Here is an 18,357-nt window from a genome sequence, read left to right on the forward strand (position 1 = left end):
CAGATGTTATCGTGCTAATCACTAATTCCTTATTCTCTCTCTAACCTCATAAGCTGTCCCCCCTCACTGCTCACCCTCACTCTTAATTCCCTCAACTCACTCTTCTAACTGATTTTTCCAACTGCCTTTGAATGTTGCCATTACTCATCAGTCGGCTCCTCCTAGCATTCCAAAAATGCTCAGGCATTGCACAGGCCCCAAATATTGCATGGCAGGGTGAAGTTCATCAGGTAGTTGGGTTTGGTTTGGTTTGTTTTGTTTGTTACTGCATGGCAAGGCTCCAGCGAATAGGTGCATCTGTCAAAGGCTTTCCACATACTTGTGGTCAGGCAAACACAGCTTAGGTGAATCAGAAACGCCGGCTGCTTTTGTACTATCCTACTTAAAACGAGGTAAATATTTCTGGTTCTTTTAATTGAATGGAAAAAGTGAGTCTTGAGTTTCTGGGCTCAGGCCAACCGTGTCATAAGGGATTGCTTGAAACCTAAATATAATCAGTTAAATGACAGAGTGCCTTGAAATATTTACAGAAAGGACATCACATTTACAAATCAGTTAAAATGAACAGAGCGCCACACTTTTAGCTTTTCACATGTGCATGGGACCGTTAGGTATTGTCCTAAGCAGCAACAAATGATAACTGTTTGCCATAGATGGCAAAGAGAAACAATTGCTAAGTGGGGTGAAATAATTTTGTTCAGTGATGACTGCTGGAAAAGGTGTTGACTGGGCAACGTTTTATGTCATTGAAGGCACTCTTTTACGCCACTGGTACTAATGCCATTGTCTTCTTTCTCCTAGGGAGAGCATCTATAGATTATTGCCTCAGACCACCCCTGAGAATGTGAGCAAAAACTTTAGCCAGTACTGCATTGACCCTGTCACACGGTATCCAAACATCAATGTCAACTTCCTGCGACCAGCCCAGGTAATTGCTTTAATCCTGGGCTCTTCCAGTGTGCTTAAATGCACTTTGAGTCCCGTGTCTCCTTGATGTGGCTGTCTTTATCTCTTCTTGTCTGTGTACTGTACCTTGAGTCAGATATAAGAGGAATTGTTGGGAAGAGCAGGCTGCTCATGGTTTGGAATGGGTGAATGGGGGGAGCGGGTGTCTGATCTGAAATATGCGGTGGTAGGGCATGGGACTCCAATCTCTCTGTGTAGAATTGCATCCCATTTTTTTAAATTGCTAAGTTGAAAAGGAGATGGCTTTAAGTCTTTGAGGATAGTGAAACAAGTAGATTTTATCTGTCTATCCATCTGTATATCATTAATCAACAGACAGGACGAGTGGAGCAGGCAGAAAACCATTGTCCAAAGTTACCCTAACTTTGTAACTTAGTATTCATTTATTTTACATATTTATATTTATTTATTTATTGCTTTTTTGGATTGCGGAGAAGAACAAAATACAAAGCCAGTATAAAACAAAATCAATATACAACATGAAAGTAATGGCTACAAGACAGAAGCTTGCCATGAAATAGAAGTTATACAGCCTTTGAATCCCATCAGGGATGTTGATTTCTTTCGTTCTCTCTCTCTCTATCTTAAAGGATGTTGATTTCTGCATTTCATTGGGTATATTTTAAAATTAGGGTGTTGAAGCTGGGGCTGAAGTTTGAATCCAGCATTTGGAAGGCCACAGGATGCTCATCCCTGCTGTCATGAGAGTGACTATTCTGCAGATACTTACATAGTTCACTCGCACCTGTGTCATTCAAGGAATGCTTAACTTTTTTGCATTCTTCTTTGAAGCTTGAGATAATAATCAAATCTTTTTGAACTGGTGCAGGTACGTCATTTGTATGATACAGGAGACTTGAAAGACATTCACCTGGAAATAGAGAATTTGGTGAACTCCAGGACACCAAAGTTGTCGCGGAATGGTAAGCTCCCATTCTTCCCCATTCCTTTTGTGGCACTTTCTTCTCTCCCCTCTCATGAGTTTCAGAACCACAGTCTGTCAGTGGCAATCAGAAGTCAGGTTCTCAGATGATACATTTTAGAAGAGTATTGCCTGGGTATTTTCTTAAAAGCCACGTTCAGCGTCCCTTAGTGACTTCAAAGTCCCTTTGACAACTCACAGTCTTTGATAAACACAAGCTGTATTATTTAACTTTTGTGTACAGGCATGATAATGGAAAATGTTATTTGAAGTTGTGTGTATGTGTATGGTAGAAGGATATATTCCTTTTTACTTCATCAGGACGCTTTTTATCTATTTATTCTGGACAACAGTGCTGAGCACCTGGAACAACAGTTACATATCTGTGTGTTTGTATTTAGAGTCGGTGGCTCGCTCTAGCAAACTCCTGGGCTGGTGTCAGAGGCAGACGGATGGATATGCCGGTGTAAACGTAACAGATCTTACAATGTCTTGGAAGAGCGGCCTAGCGCTGTGTGCCATTATCCACCGATATCGCCCTGACCTCATGTAAGAAACTGAATGTTAAGTTGAAGAGGGCATCCTGACGCTAGATGGTCCGAATGGTGTGGGGGTCAGGAGAGGAGTAAGAATTGCTGGATGAGGCCAATGACCCATATAATCAGCATTCTCTTGTCATAATGGCCAACCAGATGCAAGGGGGAAGCCTGCAAGCAGGAAACGAGCGCCAGATCACTCCCCTCCTGTAGTATTCAGAAGGAAACTGCTTCCAGCCATGGAGGCAAAGCATAGCCCTCATGGCCAGTAGCTGATGATAGACTTGTCCTCCATAGAAATGTGAGGGGATAATGAGATAAGATCTGGTGGCTGCTAGTGGGAGGATTTTGTTGTTTCCTAATGATTAGTGGGTATAGAGAAATTAACCTTTAGGCAACACATTTTCTTCCCTCCAGAGACTTTGACTCTCTAGATGAACACAATGTAGAGAAGAATAACCAGCTGGCATTTGATGTTGCTGAGAAAGAGTTTGGGATCTCTCCCATCATGACTGGCAAAGATATGGCATCAGTTGGTGAACCAGACAAGCTGTCCATGGTCATGTATCTCACCCAGTTCTACGAAATGTTCAAGGACTCTCTTCCTTCTGGTGGTAAGAAAACTAGGATATATCTGCTAGAAATAGTTATTCGATGCTGTATACCAAGCTGGGGATTTTTTCTTTCTTTCAGGGGCCATTGACTCTGGTGGTGGGCAATCTACAGCTACACACAGTTATTAATTCATTGATTCATTGTGCGTTTTTAAATGTATTACAAATGCCACAAATATTTAAAAATTGTAATGCCTAGGAAGGCATTTGGGGTGTTTGCTGCTTCCTGAAGCGCCAGCTTCACAGGTAAGGATCCAGCAGCAATGTTGTAATCTATCCCTGAAGTGGAGATGAAGACACATACCTTCTCCTCCTATTGGGAATATTTCTGATGGAACAGAGAAAGCAGACAGGGAAAGGTTGTATGCCTCTCCTAAAAGGAGTTCTGAACAACTTTAAGCAAAAATATCTTAAATGGTCAGTCCTTTTCTAGAATGGAAAAGAGATTGAATAGAATATTGATTTGGGTGTTTTGCAGCATAAAGTTTAGGCAAAGGAAAAGTGAGAGGGCAGAGAGAAAAAGAAGGATATAGAATGCTAATGCTCATATATGAGAAGAAATGGAACTCTCTTTAGGGTGTTTAGTCTCAGATTTTGCTATGTCTCAACTAATCGCACTTGTTTCTGCTCACAGATAACCTGGAACTGAATGCAGAAGAAAAAGCTGCATTAATTGCTACCGCTAAATCTCCGATCTCCTTCTTCAGCAAATTGGGGCAGAGCATCTCTCGGAAACGGACACCAAAGGTAGTCACAGTTGCTTTGGGAATAAATTTGTAGAAAGAGTGCTTATGTTTATGCCCAGTTCAGGGACACGCTGATCCACCTTGAGATGCTTTGTTGATGGTGTCATCTAACTTGGAAGCATGGGAACCTTCCCCAAATCACTTGTAATTCAGGTTACCCAGAGCTAATGCGTAGCCCTAGGACATGCCATCAGCTAATCAGGCACCTGCTTATTTTAGATGAGAAGGTTAGGTATGACTTTCACTTAAAATGCAAAGTAGGCTTATTATAGGCGTTATTATAGGCTGAGAAAATATGGGCTCAATGTTTTTTCCCCTTTCTCTCTGCCCAGGATAAAAAGGAGAAGGACCTGGATGGTGCAGGAAAGAGGAGGAAGACAAGCCAGTCAGAAGATGTAAGTAAGAGAGTAATCTGTTTTGTTTTGTTTTCCGTTTTGCCTTCCTCTTCACAGGAAGTTCCTCCCAAAAGCAACTGTTCAATTTTCTGTGTGCAAGGGAGGGGATTCAGTCATGTGACCCTGCCTCCTACTTCAGCTCAGAAACATGCCCCAAATTATCCACCCAAACTGTCAGAGAGGTGTAATTGTTTTGAATTCCAAAGGCTCCGATTATGGTCACTGTTTTGCTTATTGCAAGATGTTTCCAGCTAAGCCTGAGCAATGTTGCTTTGAAATGTTTGGAGGTGAGCTTTCAGGAATATATGAAGATATGCAGTGCATCCTGATAGAGAGATGTACAATACATTAGCATTTGTACTCTTGAGCAATGGGATTTTTCTCCTTGAATTCCTCTTAATGCTATGGCATGCAGGGAGAGAGACAGTTAACTCAGATTGGCAAGTTCAGGTTAGCTTTACTGAAATTTTGGAACTCTCGGGACCTCAGGCAAGTGTCTTTCCCATCACTTGCTCTCTGATCCTTTCAGCTCGAAGATGGAGATTGAACCAGAGGACCTCCTGCATGCAAAGATTGTGTTGTATCACTGAGCTATGGCCCCTTCCTTCTGTTTATCTTAATTTCATTGCACATTCTCATAGCAGGAGCAATTTAGCAGGTAGATGGGCATATAGTGAGCAGGGTAAACTGGTGAGAAGGAAGATGTGTCTTGAAAATTAGGAGTGATGCACAAAATTGGAGATATGCAGAAAGTGGCTCTGGAAAGGGAATCCATTAGTGTATAATCCATTTCAATTTGCCAGGAGGACTCTTCCCGAAGCTACCGAGAAGAGAGGCCCACTCTGGTGAGCGCCCTGACAGAGAGGAGAATTGATGCCGCCATTGGGAATCAGAATAAAGTGAAGTCCATGGCAACACAGCTGCTGGCCAAATTTGAGGAGAATGCTCCCGCACAGTCCACAGGCATCCGGAGACAGGTAGGAAGAGGCTTTTTAGCTTGAATGTCATTTGCACCTCAGCTAATGGCTTAGCTAGTAGGATGTTTTGGGTTTTTCTGGCAGGGAGAATCTGGAGGCTTGTTGGCTTTGACCAGGGTACCTCCTTTTTCTCAAATAAGTCATATAGGTGAAACATCTTAAGGATAGAGGAGAAACTACATCCCTAGTAACTACTGTTCTTGCACTTATGGGTTTTGTACTATTTTGATAGAGGGCAGCTTTTCTAATGCAAAGAGCTGCTTGCATGTTGCTCCATCTTTGCCCCAAGGATTAGAACAGTTCTTCAGTTCTGTAGGTTTAACCAGGCTTTCGATTCATGCAGATTTCTGTATGACGATACTGTTGGCTTCTGCCACCCCCATTTGTTCATATGCATGTTTTATGCCCCATTCTGGGAGATGCAACTACATGAGTTGTGTGTGTCAAGTGAGTCATCTATGAGCTAATCTTTGGTGCGGTGCCATCAGCTGAACATACGAGAGAAGGCTCCCCATCGTTTGCCCTGTGAATCACTCCATACATAACCAGATTTCCTGTTTAGGAAAGCAGATCCTCCTAGCTGGAGTGCTGCACTCATCACCTTGGCACCCTGTGTAATTTTAACCTGCTTGAGCGTAGCTGGGAAAGTTAAATAATAAAACAAATCTGCGAGCATAGAAAATCCGTTTTATAATATACTGCAAGCAGAATCATGTTTTCACTTGCAGTTCTGTCATAGGAATGTCTTCAGGGCAAGGGAGTACACATGGAGTAAAACAAATTCATACGGCTGAAGCAGGCATGCTGTCCTGCATATCCCAGGAGAAGATCCAAACACCAAATGGGCCATAGGAAAACATTTTTCTGTCCCTTTAATATGGCGTTTTCTGAGTGTGAAAGTAAAAGAAAGCAAAGAGGCTTTCAAAAAGAATGTTTTAGCCCTCTAGCAAAGTGCCTGTTCTTTTACCCCTCCTTAAATTGTGTCCATTTCGGTTCTTCAGGAATGTGGGTAGAAAAACCCATAAAAGCCTATCAGTAGAGAATCCTTCCTGAAGCCAATAATCTCGGTTAAGATGCAAGATTTTGGAGCTTTCTCCATCACGGTTTGAGAATGAATGTGCAGCTGCTTCGCTCTCAATTCTTGAGAGAATTCCAGGAATGTTTGGTTCTCTAATAGTTTAAACCCCTTTCAGCTGCAACCTAACATTATTAAAATAAACCATTCCAAAATAAATAAAATGCGGCCCTCTATATCTTAAGTTCGCATCTTCCTTTTTTCTTTACTTTTCTCCATTTTCATACGATTTTATTTGCCAACTAATTTTTCCTTACTCCGTTTTTTTTTCTTCTCCTAAATGTCTGTCTGCTGACCACCCTGTCCCAACATTTACCTCATCCCCTTGTGGGTTTCTTTGTGAGTTTCGTTTTGCGTTTGGTGTTAATGCCCTCTGTGGCCTCCATCCTGCTTATTCTATGACCTGCATGCAACAGTCTGCCCAGCCTTATCAAGACCGTGCTCTCACCCAGCCAGCCTACCGACAACGAGAGCAGGGCCGCTTTGCCCCCATGCCTCAGTGGAAACAGGTAAAACGAAACCGAATGAATGACTGTGATGCTCAATCCATCTAAGCTACCACCCCATTGGCTGCTGCTTTTCCATACCAAATTCCCAGGTTATTCCTGTGGACTGGCACTGTTTTAAAAGGGAAAGCCTGTATGTAATTTGACAGTAGGTGTGGCTCACATTAAAGGGCTATGTCATCTTTTCGCTTTCTCCCTGTTCCTGACCATTGGTGAATATTTGAGCAGAAGTTGTGCTCGCTTCTCCAGCTAGGGGCTTACTCTTGTAAATGAGCCTTAGGAAACTCAGTCTATGTTTGCTTACCTGTTAATTTGTGTAATCCAGATTTGATTTCTGGAGGGTTCAAGAGCGGGTTGGGTAATCAGTTAATGTGTTTCGACAACATTGTTCTGGTATCCATGAAGATCACTCAAAGGGGAGATCCTAAACATTGGAAAACAGAATGGGAGAATCAGCCATTTGTCTGAAGTAAGAGATAGAGAAGAGAGATGTTCCTTGTTATTATACTGTACCTCCTCTGCTTGTGATTTCTCACTGGCTCATATTAGCAGGTTGAGGTCATTGTGTACTGATCACATTTCTTACTGCCTATGATAGAACCCTGAACTATCCATTTTCATTGAAACTGGTAAGGCTTTTGTCATTCTTGCCATGGACTTTGGTCTTCATCTTCAGAGGCATTGCTTTCTTTGAAATAACTATTCCACTTGTAACAGACAAGATATTGACAGCTGTTTTCATATTTAATTTTTAAAAGCTCTAATACTCTCCATCACTCTCAACTGAGGGATTTTATTTTACTTTTTAAATTGGAATTGAATGGTAGTGTCAGTAAAAAAACCCACACCAATCCAACCCAAGTTTGCCTGATTGAAATACATAATTTAGGAAACAGATTTTATCACCTTCTGCTTTGGCTTGAGGTTGCTATACTAGCATTATTTAAAACATATTTTGTATATAGATTCTTCGTAATGTAATGATGGCAGGGCTTTCTCATCCCATGATGCATTAGCATTAGCATGAGCAAATAGAAATCATTTCAGAAAATAAATGCAGGAATAGCTTGTGCGTCAGTACGCTTTTTGTAAATACTGTTTCTATATTCAAGAGATCTGAAAAAGGGATGAGTGACAGTGATACAGCTTCTGATATTATTTCCTCCCTTCAAATATGCTTAACACATAGATGGAAGCAGGGGTAGAAATGAATTAAGGTCACCAGCCTGCAACTCCAGTAAGCTCATGTTGCTGACCATTTTCTTTTCCTCCATCATCATCTGCTATTCATTGCACTCCATTCCATGGAGTGTCCACAAATATGCTTTTACTTTGGGTAGCCACCATTGGGCCAGAAGACACAGGCCTCCACCCTTTTCTGGCTAAAGTTGTGCATGCCTTTTGAAGGCAGTGGAGGTGAGGGCACTTCATCCAAGCCAGTTAGATACTTTTGAATGTAGCAGAAATTCAGCTCAATCTGTCCAGTAACTAGGAAACATGAGCTGGGTTCAGTACCATGAACCACGGAAATTATTTGCTGGAAAAGAGATTTTTCAAAAGAGCAGGATGACTTTCTATTTAGCATGTCATTAAAATCTAAGACTCTTGCAACAGTCCCATGCATGTTTAATTGGTTGTATTGAACAGAATTGTTCTTACTGCCAAGTAGGTACACCTAAGATCACAAACCTACATCCACATAACCCATACACATGTGACTTTCTACTTTCTGTTTGTCTAGACTGGTATTTTCCAGATTTGTCTTTTTGGCCTAAATTCATAGCCATAGCCTAGATTCAAATTTTCATAGTTTCACTGGGATATTGTTATCCACATAAATCCCATGGTTATTACTATTGTATTTGATGAGAGAGTGCTTTTGGCCTTGCCCAGAGATTTTAGGGTATAGGCAAAGCTGCTTTGGCTGGGCATGTTCTTGAGGCATTTCACTCTTGCCTGATTTTCCAAGTACAGTTAACAGAATAATTTGGGTACATTCTGTTAAGATTCTTCAGGCTTTTTTGAAGGCAGATAGACGGGTTTTTCCAAACTTCAGTTTAGACACTTAGATATGGTGAATCAAATCCAAAAATTCAGATGGAAAGCACCTGTCTCTCTTGCCTAGAAGGTTCCAGCATGTCAGATGTAGCATCCTCTGTTTTCTTTCTTGAGAAGACATGGCAGAACTGGTATTTAAGAATTCTAAGAGACACTTGAATGAAAACATGGTCCGGGTCGTAGGGAAAGATGTGGCCGGCAAACCCTGTTCTCTCTTGCTTTCCATCTGACCCTGATTTTTGCACCTGATGAACTGGCCCCTCAGTTTGCTACTGTTTATACAGGTAACCAGCTTGATCCATGAGTCCTGTTTACCCCCATTGATTTAAGAAATGCAGTCAAGTGTGTTCACTGCCTCTGTACTAGTTCCTGTTGCCTAATTTTTCTTTTAGCGCTACAGAGAAAGTATACAGTACAATGAGAAGTACCTGCACAATGCAAAGTGGCTCTGGAAAGTCATGGGTATGTGCATTAAGGAAGGGACTCTTAAAATAATTCCTGAGTCAATGTGTTTTTTTGTTTCTACTGCTCCACCAACACTTAGGTCAACACATCCACCGTTTTTTGCAAGAAAATATCCATGATATCCATGATCATGCTACGAGTTGTTAAGCTCTTAAAGAAATGGGATTGAATTACCTGCAGGAGTTATGTGCATGATTATAAAATATCCTTGCCTCTGATGGTTACTCTTTGAGGATTTCTTGATTGGTGTCTTATTAAAAAGAGGTGAATCTGCTGTGCTGCTAGAGGTGGTGGAAAGCCATGCTATTACGTGTCATAGGAATAATTGTGTCTTTTTGTTAATTCCAATGAACTTCATCTCATTCTCTTAACTTCATCATTCATTTGCATACTTACATCACTTGAGAGGTGTGTGTGTGTGTGTGTGTAAAACAAAGGAAGCCTGTGAAACTGGAAGTTGCTTGTTTGAAGTCTGGGGTCAGAGGGTGGTAAGATCAAGGTGTTGTTGTCAAGGAATATATCTGTCTCGGGTTATTCTTGGAAGGATATATGGATATGCAGTAAACACACTCTTTTTGGTAATGATAACACCCAAAGATCCATTTGAGCTGAAGTGACCAGAGCCAGCCATTGAGATGGAATAGAACTATGCCAGCCAACCTGTTTCTGTCAAGTGGAATCTTCCTCCATTTTATACTTGCTAATGTGAGCATCATTTACTACGGGCCTTTTCTGAACTCAGAAATGCATCCTACTTGAAGATGGAATACAATGTTCTAATTATAGGAAGGCCAGCAGGTGTGACTGCCACCTTAACGAAAAAACAACGAACATTATTCCCTTAGCTAATTTTTTTTTAGAAGGCTATATGAGGTGGACATGATCTGGCTAAAATTGGTGGGAGACAGTCAATGACGTCCTGGATTTTATTAAGGGTCCCCATTAGCTTTCTCCTTTCCCCTCAATTTGAGCAGGGATGGGAAACATTCCTAATGTGCCTTATGGATGTTGACAGCGCTTGACCTGCAGGAACAGTACACAAATCTTCCCTTTAGGCTTTAGATTTACCAGAGTTAAAAGTGCTTAAGATTCATCTTTTAAGAAGGGCTTTTGGATTTGCATAGCAAAAAAAGAAAAAAATCCAAAGTGGACCAATATTTTCCACTTTGGAAACACAGCACTGCCTGTCCCCCCCCCCCCACCCAGGAGGGCATTTTATACAACAAAATACACAGTCAAGTGCAATTTTAAAAACCACTGCATTTTGGCTTTTGGCTGGACTAGAAGGGGGTACCAACCCCCAACCCCCAGTACACATAAATATGAGCACCAGGAATGAACGGAGATTCGCATATTTTTTGTCATGTTAACATTCAGCTTCCAGCATTTAGTGTGCGGCAAATAAAAGTTTGGTAAAAATTCTTTATTTTATGCCCTGCACCTTTGGGTGTGTGTTACATTTGAAAGGAATAGGGTATTCTGTAGCTCAACAGCAGCTGCATAAAAAATGCCCTTTTTAGACATGGGCCAATTTGATGCCTTTGAGATTCCAAACAGAACTACTTATATTTGAATCCATGTTACCCGAATTTCATTTATATATCCCTCATGTCACCTGTTGGTTGAGCCATTCAGATAAATGAGGTATCATATAATGGCCAGCTATGCTTGTAGTGACATGGGGACTTCAAATGACATTGTCCACCTCATGAGGAAATACAGCTCACTTGCGTTGATGCGCAACAATGCTGGTTCCTACTTGTCAACTGAGAAAGAGAAGCAAGATCAACATCCTCCGCACGATGCATTTCTGAGGCCTTGTTCACATACAGACACAGTGGTGGTGGTAAAATTATCCCTGGACAACTTTAGATAGGCAAACCATATGGTTGAATGAAAAATTCCCTGCTGCAATGCCAGCTTTCTGTTAGGCAAAGGCTGTGCTACTTGCTAGTACTTAGTTTTTGTGCGTGCTGAGGGACCATTCAGAGCCCCTCCACTCCCGGTTAACCTGAACTGGTATAATCCAGAAAGAATTTTAATATTTCATCTGCTGTTTGGGGAAACTTTAGTCTGTGGCCTCGCCACAACTAATAACCATCATCATTGACCATGTTTCTTCTTGTTCTATTATTATTATTATTCTTTTCTTTTCTCCCTTGTTTGTAAACAAAGATGAGGAAAAAGGAGCGTTCTCGGACCTGCCCCAAAAAAGTGATCATGCTCTCTTCTTCCTCCATTTGCACTTCCTCTCCATCGTACCCCAGTCAGCAGGTGATTTCATTCTGCATGCTCTGTCCTCCTTTCCCTTTCTTCCTGCTTCCACAAGTAGGCCACATACCCTTTCTGTTTTGAGTTTTCTCCTAAAACTGAATAGTGTCAGCAGACCTCTTGATCTTCCCTTCCCCAAAACCAGTAACACAAGCAAACCCAGAATTCCTTTTATCATTGTTTGATTTAAGGTAACCCCAGAGTCGGTCACGACTGGACCTAATGGTCAGGGGTCCCTTTACCTTTTACCTTTACACATATAACTTCTTACATTCTGTTGTTATGGTTACGTTGTGTAGTAGGTTGGTGTACCAAACAAAAACCTGAGATCTTAGTAAAGGCTGCTGTTGATAGCGCCCAGTTGTTATATTGGGTGCTGTAAGAGGAGTGACACACTGGTTTCTGGATCTAAAATGAGCAGTCTAGGTGGCCTTCAGCTTGGTTTTGCATTGTAATGAGAAGAGAAGGATAATGTAATGCCTCTGTAGGCTTCCCATTCATTGCTGAGATTACAGGTGCATCCTTTATCCATCTGTTTGTTTATTTGAAGTACTTACATGCTACCCTTCAGAGAAAAGCCACTCGCTCCCAAGGCGGCTTACAAAAGATATTTCAGGACAATTTAGCGGTTTAGGATATTTTTTCTCTCCCCTGCCCCCATTAAATACCACTGAAAGGGGTATCCTATCTCAGGATCAGAGCTTATCCTGGACCTTACTTTCTCTCTAATGAAAATAAGTTAGATAATGTGCCTAAACCTGCCTTCTCTGGCCTGTTCTAGTACAACTCTCATTACCCCAGACCGCTAGCCATGCTGTGTAGGGTTGATGGAAGTTGGGGGTCCAACGACATCCTCAGGGCACTAGATTGGGGAAAGTTAGCCTTGAAGCAGATACTTACATTTGGCCTGTGATGTGGGAACTGCTGCAGCACCTCTCCCACAGCACCAGGATGACTTAGATTAATAAAGGGGTCGTGCAGACACCCTACGATTTGCTAGAATGTAAACCCATTGTTGTACCTACATTACTTAGACGTTGGGGGAGGCCAGGATGCTCCCCACTTCACGAGAATGACAAGGAATTCCAAAACATAGCCCCCAAAAGTCCTCCAGGTTTTACCAATTCTAGCCTGCTGCGGTTTCCCTTACTTTCCTAGTGTGTTGTGCTGCTCTTACTTACCCCCACCAACTGACCATATTACCACTAATCAGCATGGCAGTCGTCTAGAATGCCTGGGCCCAGCTGTGTTACCTGGCTTTGGGACCTTGGGAAGCCTGCCCCATTTCCTGGTCACCCTCCCTCACTGACGTTGCTAAAACATTCCTCCAAAGTAGTTTATTGTTGAATGCTTTGTTCAAATCAGGCACCCCAGTTACATGATTGTGTAAAAAATGTGGGGGCCTTGAGTCAATTTATAATAAATGGTTTTATTTGAGTTTTTATAATAAAATTAGATAACAGTGCAAAATACACTGATACAATACGGGGCAGTCGTACAATTCATCTCAACATCAATTACATATTTTATTGGTATCGCGCCATGTTGAACGCTCCATTTGTGCAAGCATTGCAACTTGCCAAAAAGAATTCCTTCTCTCTTCTCCTCCCCAGCGTGCTACTGTTGGGGTTCTCCTGACCCCCACTCCTTAGCCAATTTCAGGTGGAGCAGGGGGTGGAGAGGAGGGGAAACCGATTGCACAAGGAGAAGTCCTTGTGCAGGACATTCACTAACTGGGTTTGTTTTGTTAGGTGAATCATGGTACATAGTTTACTCCAGGAGTTCCCTCCACAATGTCAGGGCCAAAATAGTATTATTCACAAAGGCACACTTATTCTGATGTTCGCAACATAGAACATGGTTTACTTACAGTTGGAAAAACTGGGTCAGCTTCTCTTGCTTGATCTGCAAGAAGTTAGCTTCTAAATGAGAAACTTACCACTCAGTCTTGTAAACTATATGTTTTTAAGGTGTTTTATATTTCATATATAGTTGCATTGACTCACAAAACTGGAAAGTTGCATGAAACAGTACTATTTAAACAGCACATAAAATTGTAAAGATCCATTTGGAAAGGGGGGGTGCGCATGCACACGTGCGCACACACGCACACACACGCACACACACATTTTGTCTTCTGAAGTATGACCAGGTTTGTGAGTTTCTGGGAGCTACATTTTTATAAAACTATACCTGTGTGTATGGAGGATAATCAAAGATACCTCCAGGTATCTGCATTCTTGGGGCAGGGAAGATTACGGTCTGTCTTATCGTAGGATACCACCGTGGATTCCGCAAGCCAGGGAGCCTTGTTTCTTTTTCACGTTGAGGGAAGCCCAGGCTCTTCAAAATAACCTTTGATTTAAAAACAGACTTGGTGATTACTTAAGCTCAATGGACATATCTCATTTTGCCTCTAAAGTTCTCTAAAGTTTATTCCTCATATTACTTTTAAAACTAGGATTTTCCAAGGAACAATTTACAGTTTCTTGGGAGCAGTTCCTTCTTCTGCCACCACGTGTATCACTGTGTGGATATTTATTGCTGTTGTCACCATTTACTAACACAGTTTGTATAAAGTATTGTTTTTAACAGCTCTGCACAAAACCTCTTTCTTCACAGCGGCCACATGATCTTTGCAAACCTCCTATGACTTTTCCAGGACTGTGGTTTTAATGTTTCTCTTGTAGGGTGACTCCTAACTGAATGATGCTATCTTTCTGTGAGTGTGTATGTGGGATTTGTCAAGGTCATTATTTTGCCTGCAGGCAAACAGGGAACCTCATGGAGAACCAGCTGGAGAGCAGAGTCCCAGACAGCAGCGGGTAAAATAGCATGAGCAAAAGCAGCATGAAGAGGGTGTTTGCACTCTTGGGCGAATGTTGTGCAAGCTGGGGGTGGGTAAGAGAAGGCTGGAGAGCTATTCATATGCCAGCATAATACTAATAGCCAGGCTCTACTGAAAATGCTTCGTAAAAATAGTGGTTTTGTGTCTGTGTGGCCTTTGCAGAATTACTTGCTTGACAGGCTTGTGATCACTTTGAGCATCATGCAGTATGTTTTTTTCCGTCAGGCACATATTAGCACTTTGAATTTGGCATTCCCCATTTTTCTCTATAATAGGAGATACTACAGTGGAGTAGAAAGGGCCTGCTGATGTGTTGGAAAATATCTATCCATCTATCCGAATCATTATTACCTCGTTCTTCAGCCAAAAAAAGCTCCCAGAGCAGCTTACAGATCAATAAAAAGCTAGACAGTCCTAGCCCTCAGGCTCACACTTTAAAAGGAATGACACAAAATGAAAAAGGGATGGGGCAGAAAGAGGAAAACAAGACAATGCAGGAACCAGTTCTTTGTTAGTTCTTTTTGTAAATAGTAAAACTATTGTTACTCCCTATGGAACACCCTCCCATCTGATGTCAAGGAGATAAAGAACTGCACAACTTTTAGAAGACATCTGAAGGCAGCCCTGTATTGGGAAGTTGTTGTTGTTTGGTGTTTTATCGTGGTTTTTTGTGGGCTGGAAACTGCCCAGAGTGCCTGGGGAAACCCAGCCCGATGGGTAGAGTAATAATAATAATAATAATAATAATAATAATAATAATAATAATAATAATAATAGCTGGGATAGAAACAGCTCACATAGCCTGATGGAATGCACAATTAAATCTTCATGACAGTAGGGAGAAAGGAACATTTTTAAGCATCCCCCCACAAAAGCATACAAAACTAAATTAACTGGAATAAGCTTGGACCAAAGTAGAACATGCATTGAAGGAGAATGAATTGACATAATAAAGGCATGAATCGATGCTGCAGTCTGCCTGCTCAATATATTTCTAAAAGCTGCTCATCACAGTAAATAATTTTGAAAAGGAACCCTACACAATACAGTTTTGAGGATACTGAGAATTTTGTGTTAAAACATCACTAGCCCCTCAGAGAATTATGCCTTTGCCATTGTTTCCCTTCCATGACCCTTCTCTTCACCACTAGCTTGGTATTGTATCCACTCTCCAAAACAACCAGGTTAAAAAGTTGGAGCGAGGGAAGTGAGGAAGGAAAACCCAGAGTTTTTGTCCCTGTGTCGATATTGCATCTGCCTGGCTTCTCTGCCTCTATTCACTCCCTACCTCTCAGTAGTGTGCGTCACTACAGATAGCAAGTGCCCTTCTCCAGATCCCTGTGACACACCTGTATTTCACAGCAGCTGAACTATCATGCTGCTTTGGCGACACAATCTTGGCTCCTTTTCCTGCTGCTGTAGGATTCATAAACCACAGCTTCCAAAGGTCACAGCCCTCTGCATGCTTCCTGAGCAGTAAACCTATTTAAATCAGTGACTTCCAGAGTAGACCTAATTTGGATTCGGCTACTGTAAATGGTTTGTGTTATATGTATGTCACATCTGTGTGTGTGTGTCTGTGTGTGTGTGTGCAACCTTCATCCAGAGGATTTTGAGCTCTTGTTCCCCTCCTTGCCCCTGTGTCCCACTTTTTTTTTTAATGCCCAAGCACTTAATTAACTGCCTCTGACCTTATTTTCAGCTTTGTTTCTTTTCCCACTGCCATGCTTTTTCCATGAATATTTTCCCCCTGTGCTCTCTTGTTCATTTTCCTTCACTCATTATTCTGCAGAGACCTCACCAGTTCTTTTCAGATGACCGTGTGCCAGAGCGCATGCTTACCATTGAGCAGAGGGCAAGCCAGCTGGCTGCCCTCCTGGAGCAAAGGCCAGCAACCAGGCATCAGGTGACTGCCTTCCTGTCTGTCTGGCGCTTTGTGTCTGCTTGCCGTTCCGTAGAATGGGAAATGAAAGGTTGCTTGGGCTGTAACATGGCTGGCATCAGATGTCCTGTTTTAATGGCTGATGAGTACACTATCACATTGTAGCAGAACACTTTCAAGCACTCTAGGGTAAAACAACAAGATCCAAACTCATTATTCCATCTTTCCTGTTAACTTACTGTTCCTGCTTGATGAATCAACACTTAATCTTGCATAGATGCGTCTAGCACTAATAAAAGATGTGTGGCATATGTGGGGAGGAAGCTCCTAACTTAAAGGGGCTTTTCAGAGTTTGCACTTCCATAGAGTAGGGTAGAATCTGTGTAGAAAGACTCCGCTAGATTCAAGAAGTGTTGGTGGAGCATTGCTTAGCCAGTCTGGAGAGGAAGAGGGTCTGCAGTACATAACTAGCTTTCGGAAGCAAGGTTCTATAAAATTAGCTTGCTAAAGAGTAACCCAAAACTAATGAAACCAGGAAGTTAACTAATCCCAGAACAGCCTTTATATATAAACCAAATGGGCTTTGAAAACTTGTTTATTTCTTTAAGCAATATGCACATTCTTTCTATATGTGCTCTAATTTTTAAACATGTATGTCAGTGCCAATATTCAATCATATATCATCAGTTGCTGATCAGAATTTATTTTCTGACCCTGCGTGGGCTGTTATAATGTATTTCATCTCGTTAAACTCTGGAAGGTCTAATATCAATTGCTTTTATTCATTTTGCCAAACAAAATACTGATGGGGTAAAAAGAGACTATTGAATGCAAGCACATGCATTTTGACATGTGTCTTGCTTAACAGTCTTGCAGTCTCTTTTACCATGCAGAAATTTTAGAAAGTTGTTTCTTTTCAACCTCCTTACTAGGAATTTTTGGTATTGCTTCATGATTAGAATAGAATTCCTCGTATTTTATTCAGGATACATCTAGCCCACAGTTCTTTATAAATCCACTCATTTCTAAAACTTGAAAGATAAGCATCAGGAAGGTCATTCACAGCTGAAATTAGTACATGGATTTGGTGTTCCACCATTCCCTCCCCCCCAAATATCAATGTTCCGAACTTTGGCTGGGGAGTTTAAAAGTAGTAGAGCATGCCCACCGTTTTCCTACGTCACTTGCAAGCTACAAGATCTCTGCTGCCTGTCTCACCTGCCCCTTTCCAAAAGCTCCTATTTTGAAATGCCGTCTTCTGACTTTCTCATCTTTATTTTGTAGCCAGAGATTGAGCGATCTCGTCGATCTGTTGTTGAGCAGTGGGAGCTCTCCCGCAACCTCCGCTCTTCCAGTCGCCCTTCTTCTCCCTCCTCTGACTCCCTCAGACAGGTAGCATGGTGTGGGGCTTGAGGCTGCACCCGGTTGCACATCTTTGGCCTATTCCATCTCCTGCCACTTGAGAATGTCGCACTGGATAAAGCTAGGCTAATAAGTTCTCTTTGCCCTTGGGCGTGGCTGAGCTTAGCCTGTGTGCTTGCAGAAAGGCTTGGGATTCCTCTGTATCCTGGTTATTCCAAGGCTTGTGAATTTGGAAATGGTGCATATCCTTTACACCTCAGAGTTACTGATTGTCTGGTAGGAGAGAGAGCAATGGCTAGCAAACATTTCACAAAGAATATTGTATGTCTCATCCAGAACTGGCTTGTTCTGCCTTCAGATAAGTGAAGGCATACCCTGGAATGCACTCACCCAGTTGGGAGATGTGTTGGGTCCGAATCACCAAGCCATAGTTTGATCATCAGGAGTCCTTTGTGGGCTTAAATGCTTCTTCCTCTGCTTTCTCCTGCATCTTCCTTGGGCTTCTTCACTTCACTTTCATTTCCTCCGTAGCTATATCTTGGTTTTATTATAATGTTTTGAACAGGTGCTGCCATAATCACTTCTAACTATAATTTGTTCTCAAGTTGGCAATTAAAACCAAGTTCAAATTGTGGTTTGAGTCACTCAAATGAAAACAAAATTGGGTTAGCAGTAATTATGACCTGCTAGTTTAACCAGCAGGACGTGGGTGGCGCTGTGGGTAAAAGCCTCAG

The 18,357-nt window shown here is 41.8% G+C and overlaps 1 protein-coding gene across 4 annotated transcripts in view; it reads left to right on the plus strand.

The window, feature by feature from the left end:
- Positions 1 to 18,357, plus strand: part of MICAL3 (microtubule associated monooxygenase, calponin and LIM domain containing 3) — a 213,191-nt gene that overhangs the window by 117,802 nt on the left and 77,032 nt on the right. For all 4 annotated transcript variants that reach the window (XM_081879580.1, XM_081879581.1, XM_081879582.1 and 1 more), the window contains 12 exons: positions 802 to 928; positions 1,796 to 1,889; positions 2,290 to 2,437; positions 2,842 to 3,038; positions 3,673 to 3,785; positions 4,117 to 4,179; positions 4,983 to 5,156; positions 6,648 to 6,740; positions 11,436 to 11,534; positions 14,300 to 14,356; positions 16,172 to 16,285; positions 17,546 to 17,653. In XM_081879580.1, the coding sequence (XP_081735706.1) occupies positions 802 to 928; positions 1,796 to 1,889; positions 2,290 to 2,437; positions 2,842 to 3,038; positions 3,673 to 3,785; positions 4,117 to 4,179; positions 4,983 to 5,156; positions 6,648 to 6,740; positions 11,436 to 11,534; positions 14,300 to 14,356; positions 16,172 to 16,285; positions 17,546 to 17,653 (1,387 nt within the window). The remainder of the gene's footprint in view (positions 1 to 801; positions 929 to 1,795; positions 1,890 to 2,289; positions 2,438 to 2,841; positions 3,039 to 3,672; positions 3,786 to 4,116; positions 4,180 to 4,982; positions 5,157 to 6,647; positions 6,741 to 11,435; positions 11,535 to 14,299; positions 14,357 to 16,171; positions 16,286 to 17,545; positions 17,654 to 18,357) is intronic.

This window comes from Podarcis erhardii (genome assembly GCF_964252035.2).
Source record: "Podarcis erhardii genome assembly, chromosome: 10".
Classification (NCBI taxonomy): domain Eukaryota; kingdom Metazoa; phylum Chordata; class Lepidosauria; order Squamata; family Lacertidae; genus Podarcis; species Podarcis erhardii.